Genomic DNA, 17327 nt, shown 5'->3' with positions numbered 1-17327 from the left:
TCATAATCAATCTTAGCATATCCCAAAAGACAACACATGGCCATTTTCCACTCGCAACCATAAACCCACATATAGAATAACAATTTTTTATTATAATGCATTTACGTAGATATATATATATATATATATAAAGATATATTTACAAGCTGGGACACACGCATAGCGAATGAGGCAACAAAGCACGAGGACGAATAAATAGAACAAATAGAAAACAAACCCAGAACCTAATTGAGATGAATATGAATTGAGTATTGAGTAGGGTTTTGAGATGGATTGGGATTGGGATTGGAGATGCTGCGGGAATTGAAGATGAAGATGGAAGTGAATATGAATGATAAAGGCAAAGGGCATGGGAGCAGGAAAAGGAATGGAAATGGGAATGGACATGGGAATGAGAATTGTTGGCGAACTCAAAAGCACTCCTTACGAAAGGCAAATCCGTATTGATCACACTTGACGCGCAGCGTCTTGGCCAGCTGAGGTGGACCGCAGTAGAAGACAGTGACCTTGCCCTTCTGCTGTGCCTGCAGCTGCTTGAAGACCTTATCCCAATTGGGTCGGCCCGCATTGGTGCGGGTTTTGAGGCCAGTGATGAGGTCCCGTTTGCCCTGCAGAAGAGTTGCAATGTGAGAGTCGGATTATCATGGGCTAAACAGGTCTTCATTACCTTCTCGTGCAGCAGATCCAGAGCTAGCTGCAGTCCAACCGCCTTCATGTCCGTGCGCTGCAGCGCGCTGGTTATGTACATGTGCATGTCCAAGAAGCTGGCAAGAGAGCGAACCTCCGTTAGGATTAGTTGCTGTTTGGATTCATTGGGTCTTACCGCTCCATGGCGCCTCCCAGCTCCGCCTGCTCGATCTCCAGCTGCGAGAGCAGATTGACGAACCACTCGAACGAGCGCTGATCCCGGTTGATCCAGAAGAAGTCCACCTTGCGCAGATTCATCACAGATTTGGGTATCTCGCTGGCCCACTCGAACTGACATCTCGGGCAGCTGTGCCGCGCCTTCCAGTAGCGATGCATGATGGACTGCAAGATCGAGGCGAAGGGCGTTACCCCAATGCCAGTGCCAATGAGCACCGCATGCTGAGCACCAAAGATGTGGCTCGACGGAGCGCCATAGGGACCATCTATGAAGATCTGAAACGGTGCAGGGATTAGCAGAGGATTAGGGTTAGTCTAGCGTGTGTTTAGCTCTGTGTATGACGCCCACCTCCATGACGCCTGCATCGAGTGTGACCTTGCTACCGCTGTTAGTTGTGGAGCTGCCGCCGCCGCCACCTCCTCCTCCGCCGCCTCCGCCCCGATTAGTTATGGAGGTGGACAGCGTGCGCAGAAATGTGGGTCGACGCAGGCGCGACTTTCGATTGCCCGTGTTTGTGTTATCCTTGGAGAGCAAGCAATATTTGTTAGGTTAGTCTTAGGCATTAGGGATTAGTTTGTTAGCTTCTGCCCACCTCCAGCGGCTTCTGCTCCGCGCACAGGCTGAGCCGCGTTAGCTGCTCCGAGCCACCTTCCGCCTGCTCCGCTGAGCTGACTTCCATGCTGCCATTGCTATCAGCTGCTGCTGCTGCTGCTGCTGCTTGCTGTGCCTCGCTCAGCTCCAGGCTGGGCGTCTTGAAGGCTATGATGGTGGGCTTGTTGCGCATGTAACGGAAACTCTGCGCCAGCGACTTGTTCTGCGGACTCAAATAGGCCAGGCCGACGCTATTGTTGCGAGCACGTCTCAAGCGCTGGTCATCAAAGGCGCGCTCCGACTCGGAGCGACCCAAGGCGCGCAGTCTGCAAAGGATTCGAATTAGAGATAGGGCAGAAGGGGGTTGATATTAGAGAGAGAGCTGTGTCTAGGCTAGCAATGAGAGAAAGGGTTAACATAGAGGTAGAGAGAGAGGCAGAGAAAGAGCAAGGAAGCGACAGTCTAGGCTGACAGGAAGAGAGAGAGAGAGAGACGTAGGAATCGGAATAGGATAGAATATTTATGTCTATCTTGGCTCATAGAGAGCGGCACAGATGTATGCATCCCAGCTAGGCTTATGGAGAGAGGGGGAGAGAGAGAAAGGAAGCTCCAGGCTAGGCTGATAGGAAGAAAGAGAGACAGAGAGAGGGACGTAGGAATCTGAGCTGTCTAAGGATAGGATAGAATATATATTGCCTATCTAGGCTCATAGAGAGCAGCACAGATGTCTGAATCCCAGCAAGGCTTACAGAGAGAGAGACAGAGAGAGAGAGAGGTATATCCAATTGCAATCTTAGCTAAAACTTACGCCTTAAGCCGACTACGCTTCTTGCTCTTCATGCTAATGTCCGGCAGCGAAATGCTCTTCTCTAGGGGCCGCTGCTTGTGGCTCGCTTGCTCGCGCTCCGTCTCGCCCAGGAAGGCGCCATTGGCTATGCCTGAGTTCTTCGGCTCCGACTCTTTGCGTGAGAAGGTGCGCTGCAGGCTCTTCTTAATGCTTCTAATGCGATTGACGCCTGTGGTTGGGGCTGGGGCTTCCAGCGCAGCTGCTGCTGGCTTGCGATGCTGCCTGGGTGGACGTGGCGGCGGCAGCTGTTCATCCGGACTGCCACCCCGGCTGGCCATGGTGCGGGCCAGGAAGTCCGTCTGAGGGGTCGTCGTGCCAGGCGGACGCGAGATCTCAGCCAGAGCTGGATTGCGTGCCTCGTTGAGCAGCATGAAGCTGGGTGTTGGTATCGCGTGCATATGCGTGTTCACCTCGCCCTTGTGCAGCTTCTGTTGCTCCCTCTCGAAGTAGCGGTAGAGGCGATTCGTCCACTCGCCCACGGTGCGTATGTGCAGCCACATATAGTCCTCCTGCTCCGGCGCCGAGCTAATCGTAAACGGATGCCATTCGTAGTTCGCAATGGCTGGTATGTTGACAAAGACATAGTCGCCGGGCCGAAAGTTGAAGTTGAAGGGCCGCTTGATGACCAGGTGGATCACCTTCGAGGGCAGCAGCAGGCCGGAGCTAATGTAGGTCTTGCCATGCTCGCCGCGCATCCAGACAAAGCGCAGCACACGCTCCACAATGTAGACCAAGCCGGGCAGCATGAACCACTTCCAGAAGTTGGGCCCATGGAAGAGCGTCAGTATCCAGAAGGGCACATAGAGCAGGTGCGTCCAATAGAAGACCTCAAAGCTGCCCTTGCGCCGCACAAACGGCTGCGAGCAGACAAACATCACAATCAATATGGCCAGCAGGGCCACGCCCGTGGGATTGGCACAGCCCGGTATCAGGCCGAACAAGCCCGGGCGATCGGTCAGCAGCCATTCGCCTATAGTGAAATGTCCGGCGTTTATCTGCGGATCGTTGATCACAATGATGGAGAAGTTGAACAGATGCATTATCGTGTGCACCAGGCTCAGCACCGAAATGGTAATGCCCGTCAGCTTGTGCAGATAGACATGATGATCCAGCGGCAGAAACGACGATAAGCCACGCGATCGTAGGTAGGTCAGCGAGTGGCGCAGCATCAGCACCAAGACCCAGGCGCAGTTGAAGTTGAGGCACTGCCCTGTGTGCAGAAGGAAACCGGATTAAGGTGGCTAACTGACAGGAGCTAGACTCCTAATGGAATTGACCAGGCTGCCTGGGAGTTCCGCTTATAGAGGAGTTCAGATCAACTCGGCTACTCACCACAAGCTCTTGCTATGATCACAAAGCCATTGCTGGCACGATACTGTATGGCACGGGAGATGAACAGGCAGAGGTTGACGGCAATGTAGAAGAACAGATACGTGACAAACACCTGGTTGTTCTTCATGTAGGCCAGCGTCAGCTGGTGAGGTATTGTGTGCCACAGCCGCGACGTTTTGCTGCCAGACGGCAGCTCCTCGGCGATGGGCACCAGCCAGCGATCAATGCTGCAAAGTAGGAGAAATATGAAATCTATATCCGCAGCACCTTCCAACAAGTTCTCTATCTACGTAATGCTGAGATTCTCGAGCAGGCCGCCATGCTTGTGCAGTTGATTCTTGAGCGCCTCGTAGGTAATCTCGCCGCTGTTATGCGGATCGGCATCCTCGAACATGGCGCTGGTTAGATCCTCAATTTGATCCTCGGAAAACTCCATGCCGTTCTCCTTGATGCAATGCCGTATCACATCGTGCAGCTCCTTGTGCTGTATGAGACCATCGCCTGGAAAATATCATGCGAATTACTTATGGCCTCTCTTGGGCTAGTCAACGCACACACCGTCTATATCGTAGACCTTGAAGAGAAACCTTATCTTGTCATCAGCCGATTGTCCTGAGAACTGATGTATGGCATCTATGAACTCCTGCAGCGAGATGGAGCCCGAGTTGTCCTTGTCGAATATTTGGAAAACGCGCTCCGTAAAGAAGGGCTGCAATGCAAATGGGTTAATCCTGCTGTTGTGCATAGTTGACTGGCTTAGTTCCCTTACATTCTTGGAGGTGACAATTTTTTGGAACTCCTCGCGTCGTATCTCCTGCTCATTGCCCACAGTGTTGCGAAAGAGCTGCTCCAAGCGCGCCAGCGAGCTCTTGTCGAAGCCTGTGCGGGGTCTAAAGGCAAAGAGTTGGATGATGATGAGAAGGATGATGAATCGTTATATATATTCATATATATTATATATATATTTAGTGCTAGGAATATCAGTAAAATTAAGATCTATTGTTGTCTACATCTCCCATCTCAGACTCTTTGAGTTCCCATTACATTCAGACTTCTCTTTATAACATTACCTGGAGTTTGTCAGATGTGAAATAAATTCCATGACCTGGTTGGTTGAGATGAGATTGGTGCCATCGATGTCAATCAAGCGATAGAGCTTATCCAAAATCTGCAAAATAACTCAACTAACTAGGAGTCTTCTTATATAGTACTTGATATACGTACGCCTCTTGTATGCCAAATATCGCGGAAGTTCTTGAAGCTCACTTGGCTCTTCTCGCCGCAGATGACGTAGGCCACCGATTCGATTTGCTCCGCAAAGTCCATTTGACGATCATCGCTGTAGGGCCAAAAAAAAAAAATGAAGACAGTTCAACTTTGATATTGAGGTAGAGGAAAAGCATGTCCAGACTTCCTATCGAGAAATTCCTTCTCAATCTCCTTTCTAGTACTAGAGCTAGAGCTTGAGCAAAAGCTTCTAGTCTTCCAGTTTCACTCTCCTAACTCTTTCAGCGACAACGTCTATAGACAGAGCTTCCATCTTTCCAGCTTCTCTCCAATCTCAGCTATCTACTCCCGTGATATGCTTGTAAGTCATGAGGCTTAGTCTCGTAGCTTGAGCTACTAGTTTATAAGACAGTTTCAAGCCTTCCAGCTTTTCAGCCTTCCAGCCTGCCAGCCTTCCAGCATTCCAGCCTTCCAGTCTGCTAGATTTCTAGCCTTCCAGCTTTCTAGCCTTCCAGCCTTCCAGTCTTCTAGCCTTCTAGCCTGCCAGATTTCTAGCCTTCCAGCCTTCCAGCCTTCCAGCATTCCAGCCTTCCAGCCTGCTAGATTTCCAGCCTTCCAGCCTTCTAGCTTCTCAGCCTGCCAGCCTTCTAGCCTTCCAGCTTTTCAGCCTTCCAGCCTGCCAGCCTTCCAGCATTCCAGCCTTCCAGTCTGCCAGCCTTCCAGTCTGCTAGATTTCTAGCCTTCCAGCTTTCTAGCCTTCCAGCCTTCCAGTCTTCTAGCCTTCTAGCCTGCTAGATTTCTAGCCTTCCAGCCTTCCAGCTTTTCAGCCTTCCAGCCTGTCAGCCTTCCAGCCTGCCAGCCTTCCAGTCCGCCGCCTTCCAGCCTGCCACGTTCTTTACTTCCTCCCTCAGCATGATTGCATAGTCTGCAGTCAAACAAGGCCAACTCAGCCAGCTACAGCTACAACCTAAGCTTGGTGCCTTCCAGCCTTCCTGCTCTATCGCCTCCCTCGACACGCTATATTTGTATTTTGAATGACTTCATTACGACAGGCGGGCCAGTGACAGTCGCTGCCAGAGCTGCTGGGGCTTGGTTGGGTGGGGGGCAGCGTTGGGGCAGCGGGCATGCGGACTATGTTAGCTGTTGTATATGTTAACATACAACACAGATAGCATCACCATTGGCGATGGCATCGTCGCGGCAGTTGGCGTGCAAAGTGCAGCGCAGCTGGAATGCCAGCACAAACGAGGCTGGAAATGGAGATGGCTGGTGTGGAAGCTGGAGCAGGGCAGCTGGGTTCGGCTTGGGTTGGGTCTGGCTACGGGTATGGTATGTGCGTGTGTGACATGCTGAGATCGAGGATAGTGCATCGAGCCGGGGGCAACGAGGAGTGGCAGAGTGAGACAGCTTTTTTGCCTGGCATCGAGCTAATTGTTTTGGCACCGCTTTGAAAACAGGCAAATGAGAAGCTTGAAAAGAAAATCTAAAATTCGATCTAGCTGAAAGTGAATAGCAACTAAATATCCTACAAATAAAATGCTGTATCCAAGTCATTATTATATAGACATGCGTAGGGCAGACTAGGGGCTGACGAAGGACATTATAAAGTGAGTTTGCCTGCTGCTTTACTCAGTCATTTACAGGGTATAATATATAGGATCAGCTGTTAACAAATATCTCTTACCTACAAATATATATATATATATATATATATATATATATATATATATATATATATATATCAGTAGGAATGCAATACAGTCTACAACCAGCTGAACACTTTTATAAAACTTATTTATTTTGTAGTTTTGTTACAGGGTATAAACAGAGCACGACAACTTCACTTCTAGCATTTGTCTCTTAATAATATGTTCAGCTTGCAACAATTACAGGGTATTCGAGTTTTGCTTTTAATCAGATCATTACTTCTAGCAGTTGTAGAGTAAACCGAACCAATATACCCGCTTGCACAGCTGAATCAACTACTGGGTAGATCAAATATATGCCCGATTAGTCATTGTGGTCAGTTACAGGGTATATGGCTTAGTCTGCACACACACACACACACATGTATATAAGTGGCATACTTACGTTAGTCGTCCCTTGAGATGCTCGATCCAGCGATCTTGCAGCAAGTATCCATTACGTTCCAGATCGAAAAGCTGAAAAAGTTTCTGCTGAAATTCCTAAAAGAATCATAAAGAAGCGAAATCAAAACACATGAGCACATTCAAAATAAACTCAACTTATATTAGCTAATTCTAGATAGATATATGTGCTCTCTCTCCCTCTCTCTCTCTCTCTATATATATATATATATAAATGAGTTTACTTAACAATCAATTAGTGTTCACATAAATTTAGTGTATTTACAACCTGCCTATTGGCTATTGTTTTATATATATATATATAAATATATATATATATATATATCTACTGATAGACAGCTGCTATTTGCTGAAGAGAATTTGTTTAGAAACTTCTTTGATTTATGCGCCTTTGTGGGCAGTGCGAACATAATCGAATGGCTTTGTCGTTAATTAAATGCTTATTAATATATTTTAATGACATTCAATGGCACGATACTTAGCGTCTGCATATATCTATATATGCTTGTATATGTATATATGTGTGTATGTATATTTGTTTGATCGGGCGATAGCTGCCCAGCCCGTTGAAAAAATGTGCATATTTAAGAGATGAGCTTGATGCTTGGCCTGGGCCTGGAGACTGGTTCAGCAGCTTTCTTATAGACTACAACGCAAAGTCAATCGCGATCAGTCGTTCGACCTGTAAAGACGTGAATTCGAACAGCCTTCGCTTAAGCTCTACTGCTGCAGAGTTCTAAAAATAGAACTTTGCGGTGCATTCTTCAACGCAACAGCAACAAAAACCGCACACGCAGCGTTTTCTTATCGCTTGCTTCCGCGTAACTCAATTGCTTTAATTGCAATTTACGAAATTTCGTCGCTTGGCGCGAGTGCGCCTGCACTCAAAAGCACAATCCGCGATGACATCTAATGTCAATAACCTCGCTACAGCTGTAAAGGTAAATGCAGAAATGCAAGCCCAGCTTAACGTTGTGATGGCAAATAGGCAAGCCTCCATCATGCCAATAAACTCAAAAATAGATATCGCCTCCGTGCAAGGCATCACTAACAACAAAAACACGAAACGTAAACAGCCAAATTCACCAAAAACCATCAAGAAAAGGCTCATCTTCGACGAACCAAGCACCAGCAATGCAGCATTAATATCAGAAAATCGATTTTCACTGCTCGTAGAAGAAGATGAAGACTACAGCGAATCACCTGTAGCTCCAGAAGCCCCAGTATTGACCGACCAGCAAACTACACCGAAACCTCGTCCGCCCCCCATATGGTGTCCAAACATCAAGTCTGTGGCCCTACTTCAACAGATAATAGATAAAGTAATTGATGCTAAATCATACGTAATTAAGCCAAAGAAGAATAACATAGGTGTATTAACCCAATGCAGTGAGGACTATCGCAGAGTTATAGACCACTTTACTAAGCTGGAATTGGAGTTCCACTGCTACCAGCTTAAGGAGGACAAACCATATAGAGTCGTGTTCAAAGGGCTTCACTCCAGCACTGATACAACACTAATTAAAAAGGAATTGGAAACCAAAGGCCACACAATTACAAATGTGCACAACCCACTGAGCCGTATGGACAAAACACCGCTAAATATATTTTTTGTTGACGTGGCTCAGGCCCCCAACAACAAAGAAATTTTGGACATTCGAGTTGTCTGCAGGCAACGCTGCACAGTGGAACTGCCAAGAAGATACAACGACCTGACACAATGCCATCGCTGTCAAGAATTTGGACACACACAACGCTACTGCCACAAAGCTCCCAGATGTGTGCGTTGCGCCGGGAAACACGCATCCAAAGACTGCACCCGCGAAAAGGACCAGGCACCAACTTGTGTGCACTGTGAGTTACAGCACCCAGCCAACTATAAGGGCTGCCAAGTATACAAGCGGTTGCGCAAATTGCAATCCCCAGCACAAAAAAGGAGTCCCACACAAACACCGTCTACGGGTCCGAGTACTGCTTCCGAAATTACAAGGCCCCGGAGCATTACCCAAGCCACGAGCTTTGCAACGCCTATTAGTGGTGTTTCTTACGCACAGGCCGCTAGAGGTGGACCGTCAAATAAGAATACCACAAGTGACACTTTGTTCACTGAAATGCTTCAGCAACAACAACGTCAGTTTGACGCAATTAATGCCGAGCTCAAAGCGATGCGAGAAGTACAATCCCAACAAGCAACCATGCTAAACAGTTTAATGGCCATCATAACCAAGCTTGCCTACAAATAATGGCTTTACGTGTGGGTATCTGGAACGCCAATGGCCTGAGAAACAAGACTCAGGAACTGGCTGCGTTTCTCTCACAAGAAAACATAGATATAATGTTAATAACAGAAACTCATGAGTGCCCCACTACACAAATTTTCGGATACGAACACTATCAGGCTCATGGTGAAGGAGCAAACTGCTTTGGTGGATCCTCAATCCTCATACGAGCAACAATACCGCATACACCTTTACTGCCAATTTGCAACGCAACAATGCAGGTCTCAGCCATCACCCTGCCTACGTCTATTGGAGCGATCGAAGTTGCGTCAATTTATCTTCCGCCAAACACTGGTCTGTGTGATCATCACATGGAACAGGTTCTAGGCCAAAGGTTGAATAAGACCCTCATCGGCGGCGACTGGAATGGATGGCACCCATTTTGGGGAAGCAATAGTGCGAATCGTCGCGGAGAAGTCATATTTGAGGCGATTCAAAACTTACAATTCAGCATATTGGCGACTGGAGCCCCCACCCGTTACCCAATTAATGGACACAGGCCCTCGGCAATCGACTTCGCTGTCTACAAAGGCATCTGTGACCGGCAATTGACCATTGAAGAATCCTTGGACCTATCCTCTGACCACCTGCCACTAATAGTCACAATCCACGCGCAGCCACAGCCCTTGCCCATTAGGAAACAACTACTGCCAGCAGGATCAGATTTAGGAGTCTTTAGGCGCGAGCTCCATTACTCTTTGCACATAGAAATGGAACTTAACACTCCTGAAGACGTGGACTACGCAGCAAACAAACTGCAGGAAGAAATAGTCAAAGCTGCGCACCAAGCCGCCCCACCATCTTGCCAAACAAGACAACAGTCTCCGTACAACATCCCCCTCACCTTGGAGGCCCAACACCTACTAATACACAAAAGATGGGCCAGGAGACGCTGGTTAAGATTACGCACGCCTGATGCCAAATCCATGTACAACGAAGCCACGAGGCATCTTAAAGCTGCTCTCGCCCTGCTTCAAAAGAGGTGTATCAGCGATGCGCTGGTACGAGCTGAATCGCCCACTGACGCAGAGTTTCAATTATGGAAATTTACAAGAAAGCTCAAACGGCAGCCAATACGACGTCATCCCATTCGGAGCATTTCTGGTTCCTGGCACATTGGAGACGAAGCTCAAGCTGAGGCTTTTGCAAACCACCTTCAAGACCAATTCACGCCGGTGATTACCGCAGAGGCCTCAGAAATCGAAGCAACAGAAGACATCGTTCTCTCGCCCCTCCCAGCTGAAGACCAGATAACTGGATGTACAAAAGAAGAGGTTCTTGAACACATCAGAAGAGTGAAGGCAAAAAAATCCCCTGGATATGATCTAATAAACGGCAGAGTCCTTAGAGCACTGCCTGACTCCACCATAGACTACATAACTATGGTGTACAACGCCATGCTCCGCATCCGGCACTTTCCAGCCTGCTGGAAGCGCGCCGTGATTGTGATGATTCCTAAGCCTGGCAAACCCGTGGGAGAAATTGAGTCGTACAGACCAATTAGCCTGTTGCCAGTACTCTCCAAAATATTCGAAAGAATATTTCTGGAACGAGTACTGACACATCTGGGACGCCAGGAGGCCATTCCAAACCATCAGTTTGGCTTCAGGAGACAGCATGGAACACCGGAACAGGTTCACAGAGTTGTGCACCATATCCTTGGAGCCTTTGAAGAAAAGATGTACTGCTCTGCCGTCTTTTTAGACATCAAACAGGCGTTTGATCGAGTTTGGCACCTGGGACTGCTGCAGAAAGTGAGGACCACCCTTCCAGCCCCATTTTTCGCGTTGCTATCCTCATACCTTATTGGAAGAACCTTCCAAGTGTCAAGGGGGCAAACAGTATCCTTGACTAGACCAATTATGGCTGGAGTACCACAGGGTAGTGTTCTAGGCCCAACACTTTATACTTTATTCACAGGAGATATGCCAACTCCCGAGCCAAATATAGGAAGTACAGATGCAGTACTCATAGCGACCTATGCAGATGACACCGCCATCTTATCACGTCACGTATCTGCGCAAGAAGCTTCAGACTCACTACAAAAATATCTGGACTCTTTCGGACGCTGGGCAAAACGGTGGTGTATCACCATTAATGCACAAAAGTCTGTACATACTACCTTCGCCACTAGAAGAGGAGATTGCCCAAGCGTTGCATTGGGGCCCACTATTCCCAAAGCCTCAAAAGTAAAGTACCTTGGTATCACTCTTGACAGAAGGCTGACTTTTAAAGCGCACATAAGTCAAGTAACCTCAAAATGCAAAAGCAAGCTAAAAACCCGTGTGAGAGAGAGAGCGAGAGAGAGAGAGACCGCGGGAGAGGGCTACTGCAACAAACAGCATAAATCAAAAAACCAACAAAATAAACGAGTTTAATATTTAGCTGCGGGTAAAGGACCACAAAATATGTAGCACAAGGTCAATACATACACACACACACACACGGTAAAAGCTATCTTTAGCTAAAAACCCTACGGTTCCAGTTTTACCTTTAAAAATAAACAGACAAAAGAAAAACTCGTCAGAAAATATTTCAGTTTTTTTTTCAGTTGTTTACCTAATCCGAATTTAAGGTAGGTCTGTGGGTCTGTAGCTCTGTCTGAGTTATAAACTTTAATATAATCATACCAAATAATTAAAATCATTAATTTTTAAGAATAAAGAGATTATTGGCCATGAAGCAAGCTACTTGAAAACGTGTTTTAAGATATTGCAACAAAAAATGTAAACAATTAGAAAATTGTGAATTAAATTATAAGAAAGCTTAAAATAACTTTTAACATTTGTATATAATATATTTTGTATATATTACTGAATTATAAATATCATGTATGTACAGAAATTAATAATTCAATGTAGAAATTATTTTTATTAAATAAATAAATTTTTAGTTTTTGTATATGAAAAAATTTAACATATAAATTTAACAATATAATTCGTAAATGAGAGTTTTCGGAGCTTAGACTAATTTTTAAATATCCTTGCGTTATGTATCTTTTAGAGTAATATTTGAGGCTTATTTAAACAGAAGAATTTTATGATTTTTACGAAAGCAAAATATATTTGGAAATGGCATTACTTGAAAAAATTGGGGCATGAAATATTGTTTTTTTTTAATTCTCATATTTTTTTATAATTTTTATTGTTTTAATCAGGTTTTTTTAATTTTGAAATTTTTACATTTTAAGTTTTTTTATTTAAACTTTTACTTTTAATTTAAATAAAATTCTAATATTTTTATTTTTTTTTGTATTTTATTTCTTTTTATTTCTAATTAAAATTTTTTATATGTTTTTTTGAATTTTTATTTTTTTGTATGCTTTTTCTCTAATTTAAAATTTTTATATTTTTATTTGTTTTTTATTTTTTAATTTTTAATTAAAATTTTTTATATTTTTATATGTTTTTTTTTTCATTTTTATTTTTTTGTATGCTTTTTTTCTAATTTAAAATTTTTATATTTTTATTTGTTTTTTAAATTTTTATTTTTTTGTATGCTTTTATTTCAAATTTAAAATTTTTAAATTTTTTATTTTTTTTTAAATTTTTATTTAATTTTTTCTAAATTCAATTTTAAATATTTTAATATACTTTTAAGTTTGTAATTATATTTTTACATTTTTTATTTATATTTATGTTAAAAAGCTTTTAACTTCTTCATTTTATTTTTATATATTTAATTTACTTAGTATTTATTTTTATAAACATATTAGTTTTACTTTATCTTTAATTTATCTTAAATTTTTCAACACAAAAAAATTGTCTAATTAAAGCATTTCACAGCTACAAAATTAAGTCGTTGGCTTTTTAGCATGTCGTTATTCGTTATCAGAGCTTTCACTGTATGTTAATGTAGTTTTATCTTTATCTGCCACAGACACAGCCACTTTGTATACTCCCTTTGTATAATATAGAGCTAGATGTATATAGTATAGTGAGAGTAATTAATGCAACTATAGATGAATCGTACCTCGTCGAGGAAGAGCTTGCGAAATGCTTCGCGCGTGTGTTTGCCTTCGCCGAAGCGGGCGCTGCATTCCGATATCAAGAGCCAGCGCTGCTTCTCGCGTCGCGCTTCCAGCTCCATGGAGCTGCAGTTTTTATCTAAATGAAGCTTGTATCGCTCCATGTACAAATTCGATTGCGGCTGATCATACGGCACTTCCTGCTTGCCATTGGCGTAATCATTGCCATCGTCACCAATCAGAATGCTCGGCGAAGCAGCGACGGCGGAGGCGGCGGCGGCGGCGGCAGAGGCTTGTGTCTGAGTTACCGTTTCCAGCTGCACCGATTGCGTATCCAATTGAAGCACAGCGGGTGGTGGCTCAACATCCTCGACTGGAAAATCGCGTGCGCCGTGCAAACGTTCCAGATATTGCGAAGCCTGCTGCAGCACTTGGCTTACGCCGCTGGGTTCGGCTTGTACTTGGCTGCCAGGCAGCTCGTCGGAGAAGGATACCTTTTTAGGCGAACGCGACGGCGTCACTGGTACTTCCAGTGACTTATTCGAGGATACCGAACCGCGATGATTTTCCTGCGTATCCATATTCAAACAAACACAACACAACACAACACAGCACGGGACACAGGACACAGGATCTAAGAATTTAATACATTTTTGTGCGCTATCGATTTGGCTGAGTTATCGAAGCGTTTTACCGTTGGCTCAATGTGAACGAGAGCAGCGCAGCGCAGCAGCGGCAACACGGCGAATAGCGACACGGCGAAAACGGCGAACAGCGAACAGCGAAACGGACAGCGAAGCTAAAAGACAAAACCAATCGGACGCAGCAACGAGCAGCAACTGAAAGCGAAAGCCCGCTAAACACGAGCAGCAGCCCCCCAACGAGCGAACGTGCGTCGGCCCTCGGCTCGGCTATGCATTGTTTTTGTTGTTGTAGTGAGTGCCTTTGTTGCTGTCATTGTTGTTGTTGTTGTTGTTGCGGGGATCTGGAACTTGGAACGCGTTTTAGTTGCGTTTGACGTGCTAAAAACGCTTTAATTTCCAAGATTTGGAATTAGTGAACAGAATGGAAGCGCGCTGAATATTTACGTATGTATGTGTGCGTGTGTACATGTGTGTGTCTGTGTATGTGTGTGCTTGTATGTATGTATATCGTTCGATCTGTGGGCAGAGAGATGTTTACGATCTGTTTGTAAGATAGATATTCTAATTTGTGTGTGTCTGTACTTTATTTGATAAGGTGCAAATAATTCCAGCTGTACAGGTAGCAGAGCTCGGTGTCTGTGTTTTTTTTCTCTGTTTCTTACAATGTCTTCAATTTTTAATTTCAACGGCCGTGTTTCGTAATAATCAAACTTGTTTAGTGCGGCGAACGTGTCTGTTTCCGAATTCTGCTCTGACTGCATTTGTAACACATTTCGCACGAAATGTCATGGATGATATTATCAATATATTTATATAAGCTATTCAGCTACTGTTTCTTTGTGCCGTGAATCATGTCTGTGCAGTTAGAAAACAATGCAAACACGTTGCCGCGCACTAACAGGAAATGAAATCAGAATGTCCGTTAGCTTTGCCTCTTTTTCTTCCCTTTGTTTCGCATGCTCCCCTTGCTTTGCGGCTGACAGCTGACATGAAAAGATCTTGTTAAATAGTTCATTTGCCCAACAAATTAAATCAAGGCCGCGAAACTCAAGCAGCTATGCATCAAACGCAGACCCTACACAGCCAGACAGGCCATTCACAGCTATTTAGACACCTTTCAACAACACACACACCTACACACACTTGTATATCAATCTTTATTGAGTCATTGAACTTGGCTTTTTGATTGCAGCGCCTTGAATCATAAAAAACGTGAAGTTGAAGCCGAAAGAAAAAAGTGAATAAATAAATTGAATCTCAGTTTCTCAGCTTCAGCCAAAGGGCAAAACGAAAAAAAAACAGTAAAGATTTTTGGACTAATTTGTTGCTGGCTTTGCGCTGTAAATTATTTAAATGGGGTATGCAAGGCGTATAGACTGCTAACAGATGTGAGAGAGATGTAAGTTAACAGCAATAATAGATTACAAACTGCTAACTTAACATAGCTGTTAGTTAACATTAATGGTAATGCTTGAAGACCATTAACATTATTAACATTTCCCTTAAATTCATATTCACAGGGTATCTATGAGTCGTTCAACACACTCATCAGACTTGATGCATATTTCAGCAACCATTAACAGTTATATTTTAACCTAAGCTGTACCTTTTGCGTGTCTTTACAGGGCATCTCATAGTCGTGCTACTGTTCCGATCATATTTTTAAAGTTATTTATCCTAATAACTGCATAAACAATGGCCAATATACGAATATGATCTGTTGATTAATGTGCGCCATTGGCCTTTGGCTCGGTCAATGGTCGCCACGGTGCGCTGCGTAGCGCAGCTACCGCTTACTTTTATTTCAGCACACAGCGCAAACCAATAAGAAAACAAAATGGCGTTGCAAAGTTTCAAAAATTCATATTCAAATTCAAATTGGAGATCGTGTGAGCACATAAAGCTGCACACCAATTGCCGTTCCAATGAGAATAATCCGCTAAACATTGGAAGTTGCTATAGCTGAATTGCAAACGCATCTCTCGCTCTCCCTCTCTCCCCCTCTGTCTCGCTCTTACCTTTGCTGGCTGCTTTCCAGTCAGTTTATGCGTTTCACGCATTTATGGCCATTGTTGTTAATTGCTGAAATTGGCATTCCCGTGCACAGCAGGCGACTGCGCAGCCCCAGCAGCAAGTCACATTGCCAACTCCCAGGGGAGTCAGTGAGCTGGCAGCTGCAGGCGGCGTAGGTTTGCCATTAATTGAGCGCTGGCGCTGCAATTGACACCGCAGCGGCCAATTATAAAGCACCTGGAATTGCAGCACTCACATACATATATATATATATCTATCTATATGTAAGTAGAATCGTAACTGCCGGGTGGTCCGGTGTCTTGACACAGTTAGCCGTCGTCGCTGACTGCTGGCATGCAGATTGATTTGCTTGGCCAAAACGTTGCCAACTTTGTACGTAATTTTCCGAATGGCCAGCGCTGAGCGCTGAGCGCAGTGTCTCATCAATTTCAATTAAGTTCCACTCTTTATCGCCATCGTCGCTTGGACTCCTTCCAATCCGTTGCCCGTCATCATTATCCAAAACATGTCATTAGCCGACTCCGACTTCGACTTCAACTAGCAACGAGCGAATCCAGAATCCTGTTCTGACACCGCTATCAACGCTGGCATTCCAAGCGAACAGCGACGCCAGCAGCGCAGTCAGCGCCGCACAGTGTATTGTGTTATGCAAAATTTTGTACACGCGCTGAATGGAAGGGCCAGCTTCAGTGCTGAATATCAAAAAGAAGCTTTGTGTTTAATGATACTTAATATTTGTAAGCCATATATAACATCTATATACCCTGTTTATGCTTTTGGTATGAGCTTGCCTGTAAAAGGCAATTGCTAACAAAAATATTTGCTTGGCTTCTTAAACTGCGCTCAATTTTCTGCACATTCATTTGTCCATAAATGTTTGCTGTTAAAATTTTAATTTTTTTGTCACACCATCCGGCCCGACTCGTTCCACTGTGCGGCGGCAGCGGAAATTGGCCGCAGGCGCTTAACAGCGGCAAACTGGAAGACGCTGTCGCAGTCGCCATCGCAGACTCTGCGCAGACGCAGACGCGCTAACATCGCCTTCCACGTTCAGTCGTTGTTGTTGTTGTCGTCGCCTAATAAAGCAGCCGCGCGGATCGCAACGCTAATTAAAATAATTGAAATTTCTCACGGGAAACGTCGCAGCTGTTTTGTTGTTTTGCTGTTTGTTGCAAGTGTCGCAGGGCATCCAAACCAAACCGTTGCAAGTGCGGCTAATTGCAAATTGATCAGAGCAGTGCAGTCCACAGTGCAGTGCGGCGCAGTCGTTGCTGCAACTCCTTGGCAACTTTGCAACATGTTCAACAATCGAATTGACAGCCGCAGAGTCACATTTATTTGATGGACATTAACATGGATCATGGCATCCATACGGACGACATCCTCCACATTAAGCCCGTTGGCATAAATGCATAAATTTCATTAGTGCAGAC

The 17327-nt window shown here is 44.8% G+C and overlaps 1 protein-coding gene across 1 annotated transcript; it reads right to left on the bottom strand.

Annotated features, from left to right (window-relative positions):
* Positions 1-311: 311 nt before the first annotated feature.
* Positions 312-16932, bottom strand: LOC111598461. Its single transcript, XM_030225208.1, has 15 exons — positions 16802-16932; positions 13222-13888; positions 6954-7048; positions 4860-4974; positions 4706-4803; positions 4405-4525; positions 4194-4344; positions 3926-4136; positions 3636-3862; positions 2265-3513; positions 1458-1782; positions 1214-1387; positions 824-1140; positions 668-764; positions 312-608 (listed from the first exon to the last, which is right to left on the bottom strand). The coding sequence occupies exons 1-15, from the start codon at positions 16930-16932 to the stop codon at positions 411-413; spliced, it is 4176 nt and encodes a 1391-aa protein (XP_030081068.1). The 3' UTR covers positions 312-410.
* Between the last annotated feature and the right edge of the window lie 395 nt (positions 16933-17327).

The sequence above is a fragment of the Drosophila hydei genome, unplaced genomic scaffold (genome assembly GCF_003285905.1).
Source record: "Drosophila hydei strain 15085-1641.00,03,60 unplaced genomic scaffold, DhydRS2 tig00008125-arrow-arrow-pilon, whole genome shotgun sequence".
Taxonomy (NCBI): Eukaryota; Metazoa; Arthropoda; class Insecta; order Diptera; family Drosophilidae; genus Drosophila; species Drosophila hydei.
The sequence above is the reverse complement of the archived record's forward strand: the minus strand, read 5'-3'. Positions and strand labels throughout refer to the sequence as shown.